At 32.4% G+C, this 10,253-nt stretch overlaps 1 protein-coding gene across 1 annotated transcript in view; it reads left to right on the forward strand.

Annotated features, from left to right (window-relative positions):
• The window catches only part of STYX (serine/threonine/tyrosine interacting protein), a 38,117-nt gene that overhangs the window by 18,762 nt on the left and 9,102 nt on the right, over nucleotides 1–10,253 (forward strand). The window contains exons 6-10 of the mRNA XM_037503349.2: nucleotides 305–341; nucleotides 755–794; nucleotides 885–935; nucleotides 2,665–2,737; nucleotides 8,265–8,358. Of these exons, the coding sequence (XP_037359246.1) occupies nucleotides 305–341; nucleotides 755–794; nucleotides 885–935; nucleotides 2,665–2,737; nucleotides 8,265–8,358 (295 nt within the window). The remainder of the gene's footprint in view (nucleotides 1–304; nucleotides 342–754; nucleotides 795–884; nucleotides 936–2,664; nucleotides 2,738–8,264; nucleotides 8,359–10,253) is intronic.

Here is a 10,253-nt window from a genome sequence, read left to right on the forward strand (position 1 = left end):
GAGAGGTCTGCCACGCCATGTGGGTTTCTCCCTGGCTGGCCCGAAATCTAACCTGCGCTGTAGTCTGTGGACAGCTCTACGGTGGAGCATTCAATCCACTGTGCCACAGCGGGGGGTGCCTTGTGTTATTTTTAAATCTTAGAATAGCTGTTTTCATAGCATTGGAAATTTTGTATTTTGGTAGTTTTTATTCATATATATTAGCAGGAAATTATTTTTCTGTATATTCTGTTTCACTGTATATGTGTATTTTATACTTGTATTAATCCACATTTTATTTTAATACATTATATTTTGCCTTTAGACTAAAGAATTTATTGATGGGAGCTTACAAACTGGAGGTAAATAATAATCATTTTGCTTAGCTAATGTTTATTTTTAGAAAGTTGGTTTTCAGTTACTTTTAGTTAATATTTGTCTTAAATGATAAGGAAGTTATAACTACAGATAGTCGATTGTTCCTAAATTTGAATTTTTTCAACTTGTTTCATTTGCATAGACTTTCTTTAATATTTCTATGGAGCTATTTTCAAATTCTGGATCAGCTCTAATCTCTTTAACCTAAAAGTATGTTGTGTTTGCCACATAGTAAGTACAAGTAAGTTGCAGAAATCTGAAAATTACTAAATATCCAAGTGGTATGTATAAAACACAAAATGGTATAATACAAAATGGCATAATACACGGTTTCAATATATTTTTAGGTGTTGAACCAGGTGCTTTTATATCAGAATAACTATTTCTTGTTTTTCAGGAAAAGTTCTTGTCCATGGAAATGCAGGGATCTCCAGGAGGTATGAAGTTAGAGATAATCTTTCTTTCTTTAGCATTTATTAATGAGCTGTGTTTTCTGTTTTTTTCTAAAATTTTTTCCCCCTCTTCAGTGCTGCCTTTGTTATTGCATACATTATGGAAACATTTGGAATGAAGTACAGGTAAGAAAGTACTCTGAAACCTAGTCACAATTTAAATTCTCATTAAAATGAAACAATGGAGGTGGTTTGGGAGTTTAACATTCATTTCTCCTGGTTTTGTGATCTAGTCATGTTTAATATTCAAACTCTTATCTTCTTACGGTCAGTCTTTTAACTGTTGTAGCTTGTCTACTTTCTATAGATCTGCTTAGGCTAATTTTTCTGGTTTTTGTGGAGTTAATGCTAATTGTTGCTACTTTAAGAATCCAAGGTAACAATAGTAGAATAACCCATGGAAAATTACTTATTACTAGGAATTGGTTAGTTTCAATTTAAAATCTCTAAGATAGAGCTGTTATTGCTTGCCTTGTTTAAAATAAATGTTATTGCTTGCCTTGTTGAAAAGGTTGACTTCATTCTGTTTTTCTTTCCTTACATAAAAAATTACCTAGATTTGTTTTAGAAAAATTCAGTCTTATCCAAAACCCATCATATCCAAGCATACTACATAGATAAAAGGGAGAAAGAGAGATGGAAAGAGAGAGGCTGAGGGAGCAGGCTCATGAGCTTCTTGCCTTCAAACAAATCCAACTTTGACTAGTGTAAAGTGTTTCCTTTCAGTGTTTCTTGTTGAACAAGTTAGAAACCTGGTAGTCATTGACACTTCTTTCTCTTTCATGCCACATCACCCAAACTGATCCATTACCAGATTTTTTTTAGGTCCTAAAACATACCTTGAGTCCATCTCTTCATCATTTAACTCCCCTAATACAAACTTCATTCATGTGTTTGTTCCTTTCACTATCTTAGTAGTTACCTAAGTGGTCACATCTATTCTTTCCTTCTCTAGTCTATGCAGTAGACTAGTATTATGGATTTAGTTACCCCAAAAAGCTCTGAAAGGTTTCTGATCCTTAATAATTTTTAACATGGCCAGTGAAATTTTGCGTTGCATGCCCCTATCACCCTCTTTTGCCCTTATACCCTCATTCATATAATTCTTCTCATTTGAGCTTTTCAGCATTGGATCTAATTGCCTGACTTACAGTAAACATTTAAATGCTTATTTGTTTGTTTGGTATCCATTCTGTTAAAATTACAGTGGAAAAGTTTGCTTAAAAGACCAGTTCTTAAAAGAATATTATTTGAATAAAAATGCTTTACTTAATTGAAAAAAGATTAATAAGCATTGGTAGGTTTTTTGTTTTACATCTTCTCTATTATTTGGTGTCTTGTCAGTAATAATATTAATAGTGAAAATAACTTCCATTTATTGGATTTCTGCTTTGTGCAGGTACTATTGTAGGCACTTTGATCTCATTTAAGCCTCACAGGAACACAAGGAAGTAGATATACTTCTCATTTAACCAATGATTATATTTTGAGCATGTGCTATGTGACAGATGCTATACAAGGTGCTTTACACTTACTATCTTCCATCTTCACAATAGCCCTCCAAGGTAAGGTATAATTATAATTCCCATTTTACAGATAAGTTAAGCTCAGAGAAGTTGAGTAATTTCCCCTAGGACACACAGCTGGTAAGCAGAGGGACTGTGATATTTAGTCTGACTAAGCTGTTAATTTTTCCACTAAATTCACTATCCCTCTGTAGTGCAAGCTCCATGAATAAGATTTCCTGTTTTAGGTAAATTTTTAGATAAGCTCCTATTTTAGGTAAATTCTGGAAAAAATTGATATTAATTCATGAAAAAATACCATTATCTTAATTTTCTTTTTCTGTTTTCAGAGATGCATTTGCTTATGTTCAAGAAAGAAGATTTTGTATTAATCCTAATGCTGGATTTGTCCATCAACTTCAGGCAAGTTCTCTCTTTTTCTTCAAAACAATCCAGAAAGTAGGATAGTTAGAATCTTATGTTCATGTAATTTAGGTATAAAATTTACTTTGTAAATACTGAAAATTTGCCATAACCTGACAAATTTTTTATTCCGGTTTACATTTCTAAAAATTTTTTTTAAGCTGCCAATACCAATAATAATAATTTTAAAAAAGGGTTAAAGACAGATTTTTAAATCTTAAGGTAAAATACTGATATTTGAAATCTCTTCAAATTTTTTTCCATATTGATTACACTGAACATAAGAGAGTTTTGATTCTAAGTATACTTCTTGTAGCAGCTTTTTCTATTTATCTTTATCTTTTCTTTGTTATGTGCCTTATCTTACTTTACTGGAAGATGCACTAAAAATGATAAAGATGAACTTGTGAATTGTCTGATTGAACTTTATAATTTTTTCTAAGAAAGAAAATCAGAGGTTTAAGCATGTGCTCTGGCTGATTCTACCCAGTTATGTAGAAATAAATCTCACATTGAGTTGTCAAAAGCATTACAAAATAAGATGTCTTAGTTACTAAATTTTGTTCTATCTTTAGTTGTTTTTTTTATTTTTATTTTAGATTTATTTTTAAATATTTTAAATTTATTTTTAATTTAAAATGTTTTTAATTTTTAAATTTAATATTTTTAATTTAAATATTTTTAAATTTTAAAGATATTTTAAATTTATTTTTAAATATTTATTTATCTTTAGTTTTTTTTTGTTTGTTTTTATTTTAGATTTATTTTTATACAAGAGCTGGGGTACAGGCCAGAGGCGCGGGAGGTAAAAGGATTCACCAGAGACAGAGTGGGGAACAGAACAGGCAGACTGACGAAATACACTGCTGAGGGGAGCAGCGGGTGAGACAGGAGAGGTCTATCATGCCATGTGGGAATCTCCCTGGCTGGCTGGGAATCAAACCCATGCTGCAGAGGCTGTGGACAGCTTCACAGCGCTGTGCTCAACCCACTGCGTGACCAGGGAGGCCTCCATCTTTAGTTTTTAACTTCTTTTAGTGGTAGCTCTGTTTTCAACTAGTTTATATTTCTTTTTAATTCCCTTTATAATTACATTATAGAATGCAAAACTGTGTTTCTTTGCCTTTAGCCCTTTATTGTTTGAAATACTCATTTTAAACTTATTTTGAATTTGAAAAAGTAATATATACCAGTGGTTACAAAAATTTAAATTTAATAATGCCTAAGGAGAAAAGTTAGTCTCCTTAATAGTGTATCTTGAAGGCCATTTTCTATAATAAATATAACTTTGCCTGCATAATATTTTTTATATGTATTTATGTAGCACAATTTTATATTTCAAGTTCCTTCATGGACTTTTAGATTTAATGTTCTTTTAGAATGTGCCTAGAAAGTTCTTAAATTTATGTTTTGGGATGAACTTTAGTAGAAGGAGATCTGCAGAAATGTTTAATAATGCTATCTCTATATTCATACTTCAGAAAGAATTAGCACATTTAAAACTTCAGTCTTCCTCTTTAAGAATATGTTCCATTAATTCAAGCCAGCTTCTGTATCCTTTAATGTTTTAAGGTTTTCTTTGTATAGAATATCTGCATTTCTTATGAAAAGTATTCATAGGTATTTTCTTTAATTTCCATATAGATGAAATTGTTTTTCTTCCCATATGTCTTCTATGATTATCTGTATATAGGGACGCGTCTATTTTTTTTTTTTTTAAAGATTTATTTATTTATACAAGCACTGGGTATAGTCAGAAGTGCAGGAGGGTGAGAGAATTCACCAGAGCCAGAGCGGGGAGCAGAACAGGCAGACTGATGAAGTACACTGCTGAGGGGACCAGCGGGCACAGCAGGAGAGGTCTGTGTGCCATGTGGGACCCTTGCCGGTGGCTGGGCATTGAACCGGCGCTGCAGAGGCTGCAGGCAGCTTTGCAGCCCAGCACGCAACCACTGTGCCCCCGGGTCGGCCCAGAAGCTTCTGATTTTATTAAGTTTTCAGTTGACAACCTTATTAAAATTCTTACTGATTCTAAAAAATTTTCTAGTTTTTCATCTTTAAATTGTAATAATTTTACCACTTTACTAATTTTTAAAAATTGCTTTCTTGGATGTTCATTTTATCAGACTGATAAGTAATACTATACTTATTTCTGATTTCTGATTTTGCTTTGTGTGTGTGTGTGTATCCATCTGTTCCTATGTAAAGAGTTCTTATCAGGAAGAGCTATTGCTTTTTAGCTTAAAAATTGTTTATGGAACAATTCTGTAGTTTCACTTTTTAAAACCATTAATATGGTGAATTGTTTATTATTGAAACACATATTAGATTTCCTAATTTTGCATCATGTTTTTGATTCAGGAATGGGTCTCACTTGGTTATGGTAGGATTGTCTCTTAATGTGATGCCAGATTTTATTTACTAGTATTTTTTTTTAAGATTTTAGAATCAGTTGACTAAGTAACATTTTTTAGTAATTTTTTTCTTTACTACCCTTTTCCGGTTTTGGTGTTTATCATGGTGTATTCATTTTTAAAATGGGAGTTTCTTTTTCTCTATGTGCTCTAAAACAGTTTAGATTGGAGTTACCTGTTTCTTGATGTTAAGGTATAGTGCACCTATGAAATTTGGTTAGTCATTATTTTTCATTCACTCATGTATTTTGAGGGTAGCCAGTTCTTGGACAGCTTTCTTTGTTAGGTCAGTCAGATTTTCTTACACACTCTTCACATCATTTTGGATTGTTTTATAATTTCCTATATAACCATTCAATTCATAGGATTTGCCAGTTAAGGAACATAATGTATTCTTTTAATATTTTCTGAATCTGCTTCTTTTTCATTTTTGTTTTAAACTTTGTATATCTATGCTGTTTTTCTCTTTGATCTGCTTAGTTTCTATCATTTCTGCTTGCGTTGTACTTTCCTTTAGTTTTGTTGTTGTTGTTGCTAGCTATTGTTCTTTTGTGAATTTCCTGAGTTGGAAGCTTGGCTTTTCGTTCTTTGAAAATTTCAAGACTATGAATTATCTTCTTAGCATTGACTTGACCAATATCCTACAGATTCTGCTATGTGGTATTTTTATTATTGTTATAGCTTGATATTTTGTAATTTCAGTTTTGATCTTATTTTTTATCTAATGTGTTTGAGAATTTTTTTTAAGCTATCAATGCTAGGATTTTAAGATTTTCTATTTTTGTTCATTTTAATTTTATTGCATTGTGGTAGAGAATGTTTTCTAATACTTTATACTTCATGAATTCTTTAATGTTTTCTTCATGGTCTAGTATGCAGTTGTTATTATGAACATTTCATTGACATTTGGAAAGATATATTCTTTGTTTCCAGAGATATATTTGTCCACTTGCTATGTCTTGGGATGAGGGGGGTGAATTTTAACCCCCCTTTTTGTGTGTGTTTCTGTTTATTTTTTTCTACTTCTTCTATTTTTTGTGTGAGTGTACCAATTTGGTGCTGTATTATTTGGTACATAAAATTCAAGTTAGGGCTTCATTGTATTATATTCTTTGTTATTCCGTTCAGTTATTTTATCTTGAAATTAACCTTAATAATTTTTTGATCCTGATTTTTTTTGTTTGCATTTACCATTTGCAGTTCCTCATTCCTTTTCTCTCTACCTAATTCATTTTGTATTAGATGCATTTCCTACATATTGCCTTTGATTGATTTTTGCTATTGATCCATTGTTAGTATTAATAGGTGAAATTATCCCCCTTTCATATGCTGAAGATGACAGATACACTTTTGTCTATTGTTTAATATCATCCTTTTTCTTTTATACGCATCCTTTAAAAAAAATTGCTATACGATTTGAGGTTTTTGATGATTGTATTCTTTTGGTAATTTTTTTTTTTTTAAGATTTACTTTTTATTTATACAAGAGATGAGGTACAGGCCAGAGGCACAGGAGGGTGAGAGGATTCACCAGAGACAGAGCAGGGAGCAGAACAGGCAAACTGACGAAATACACTGCTGAGGGGAGCAGCGAGTGCGACAGGAGAGGTCTGCCGCACCATGTGGTACCCTCGCTGGCTGGCCGGGATCAAACCAGCACTGCAGAGGCTGCAGACAGCTTCACAGCACTGCGCTCAACCGCCTGTGCCACCAGGGGGCCCCTCTTTTGGTAATTTTAATCAACTTACAAAGTCTATAGTTTTTACTTCTAGTGGGCACAATTGGAAACATATATATGTTTCTTGAGTTACCACATTTAAATAACAGCCTGAAGAGTTCCATTATAAAAAAAATACAGATTTATATATCTCTACTCCTTTCCCATCTTCCCTACACTAGCTGTTTAAATCTTAGTTCTTCTAAGGATTACCTCTTATGCCTTTAAAATATTTAAAAATTAAGCTTCTTGTTACTTAGTTGCTTTAAATAATACTTACCAATATAGGATCATCTGATAGTTACATTGCCCTCCTCTATTGCTCCTGCCACTTTCTATTTGTTCATCCTTAGTTCTACATTTATATAGGACTCCAGCTTCTTTATTCAACTTCTGGAGTTTGTCTTTGAGCATTGTTTTCAAGAAGAGTTCATGGAAACTATAGTCCATAAATCCTGACATGTTGGGGAATATTTTTCTGTTGCCTTTTTGTTTGAAAGACAGTTGTCTAGATACAAAATTTTTATTTAATACTTCTTCCCTTATGGGTTTATACATAGGCCTGGCATTAAATATTGTTCCAGAGAAATCTGAAGGAAGCCTAATTAAAAAAAAAAAAAAAAACTTTCTCCCTTAGATGACTTGATTAGGAGGGGGCATTGTCTGTGTGAATATAGAATGCTTTATGAAGATATACCTGCTGGGTGCTCTATATCAGTTGTTTTCTGAGTCATATTATGCCTTATCACTTGCAGAGTTGAGCCTTCCCTTATTTCAGAGACATGTCTCATGCTGTATTGTTTCATCAAGCATTTATTTGGCACTGAAACAGACATAAATCTCTGACTTAATTCTAATGGGTGAATTAGACAATAAACAATGGTGAAATGTGGTGGGTCAGATGGTGATGAGTCCTTCTCTAATCATCTTTTAAAAATGCAATTCATGTCCCACCCTTACATGGCCAATTCTCTCTTATTTTTGCAACTAAATATAGCATTTCCTTTTTACTGAACTTTATTTTATTTCATTCTTAGAATCATTTTATGAGATTGCACATTTGTGTTTTTGGCATGTATGTTTGTGTGTATATGTGTTAACAGATAAAGACAGAGATTACATGGCTCATGCCCCAGAGGCAGAAAACACATACTGACTGGCAGTTCATTTGTAGTACGCTGGTGCAAGCTTTTTGCCTGATTTGATTTATAGTGTAATCAATAAATATGAAATTATGAAACAGGAATTATAAGCCTGGATTTCTCTTACAATAATAATGGAAATAGATTTTTCAGTATAAATTAAGAATACTAATAATGTATGTATGTATTAATCACTGTTAAGGGATATTCAAGGACTCAAACATATATTTGAATTAAAATCTTTTTTTTTTTAGGAATATGAAGCCATCTACCTAGCAAAATTAACAATACAGATGATGTCACCACTCCAGATAGAAAGGTCATTATCTGTTCATTCTGGTACCACAGGTAAGGATTTTTTTAATTCTGGAGAAAGTCAGGGAGAATGATGGTATGAAAGGTAGGAAGAAAAACTTTTTTCACTCATTATAAGCTACACTAAATAATTTAAATTGCTTAGAAAACTTTGTACTGTTCATTTAAAACAAGATAATTTCTGTTTTAATTTTTTAATTTTATATATTTTTTACATCATTTTTCATTTTTGCACAATGTATGCATTTTCATTGTGCTTTTGCTATACGTACATCATTGTACCTATCTAGTTAGAAGAATATGCTGGTTGAAAGGTCAGAGTTCTGCTTGGTTTAGTTTTAAGTCATTTAAGTGGTATAATTGTTGCAAAGATTAAAATAAGAGATTCTGGAAGAGGGACCTATGAACACGTAAGAGAGCTTCTCTTCTCTACTTAAAAACAAATGTGATTAATAAGTGAAAAAAGCACATTTCAATTCAGTAGGGTGATTGGTGTGAGCTACCTGTTTTCTTTCATCATCAATATTTCAGTCCTTTGTTTCACATCACCTCTCTCCTATTTTCAAAGTTAATAATCCAAGCATGCTTTCAATTTTTTTAAATTTTACCTTTGTTACCCTTGTTTGCCTTTTTGCCAGAGTACTCATGGAACTTATTTATACTTTTCTACCTCTCATAGTTCATTTCAGTTTCATTGATATCAACAGCCCTTATAAAGTAGAACAGGTTACATATTTTGTTACTGCTGGACCTGGAAATTAAGCATTAGTGATCTGATCCAAAAGTTCATCACTCATTTCATTATATTGCACTGCCAATTGCAATTTCATTATATTGCACTGCATCCCTTAGACTCTACTTTGTAGTTATCATTGACTCTTCTCTTCCCTTTTCCACTTCTAATCAATTTCCAAATGTGATAGCATTGGTTTCTGCAACATCTTTTTTTTTTTCCTGCAATATCTTTTATAGTCCCTCCTCCTTTTATACTATCTCGAAGCTCAGTATAGTTCAGGTCCTTATTGGCCTCCTATCCATTTCTTATTTGAGCTGTTCTGTACATTGTGGCCAAACTTATTTCCATGAAAAATAGTTCTAATAATGATATTTTTCCTGTGCAAAGCCTCCATTGGCTTAATTCCTACAGAAGAAAATACATATAGGTTAAAGGTTCATGTCATTTTTATTTATTTGTATCTCCCATTGTTCCTCTTTATATATGCACTCCAGAAACCCGAACTACTTAGAGTTTTCTGTGTTTGTCTTTTCTCCACCTAGATCAGATTCAGCCTCTCTAGTCTTAAGAGAACTTAGTTCAGATATCATCTCAAGAAAACCCAACAATTAACTCATTCATCCTCCAGTTCCTGCTCATTTGGAAGTCCTATAGAGCTTTATCTGTACCTCTTTGCTTTCTTCCTTGAATTACTTATTTATGTTTCTTACTCTTTTAGTAAGATTCAGGTGCACTTCATCTGAAACTCAGTTAACTTTATGACTAGCATAACTTATTTTATTCCATTATTTTGATATTATACTTCTATCCTTTATTACTTTTATAATGAAACATTAGTTTCATGTTGGAATCTGCCTTTTGAATTAACATTATTGCCATGATTTAGCAGCAGTCTTTAGAGCATAAGTTAAAGACCATGCCATTGTTAGACAACACAGCAGATCCTTTCTCAGTTTGTTTCCTCAAGTTTTTCCTCTATTGACCCTCAGATTGCCTGATTATAACTGTAGGACTTACAGGGATAGCTTTAATTCACTTTGGGAAATTTCTGTATTAGCAGACTCTGACATAGAGTAGATAAAAGCAAATCTCTTCTTTACATGCTACATGATTTCCTACTTTCCAACTATAGACTTAGTGGTAATAAAACCACAGTGTCAGTGGAAAAATATTTTCAGCAGCATCTGTGAAA

This window comes from Talpa occidentalis, unplaced genomic scaffold (assembly GCF_014898055.3).
Source record: "Talpa occidentalis isolate TD23 unplaced genomic scaffold, MPIMG_talOcc4v2.1 talOcc4.11, whole genome shotgun sequence".
Taxonomy (NCBI): Eukaryota; Metazoa; Chordata; class Mammalia; order Eulipotyphla; family Talpidae; genus Talpa; species Talpa occidentalis.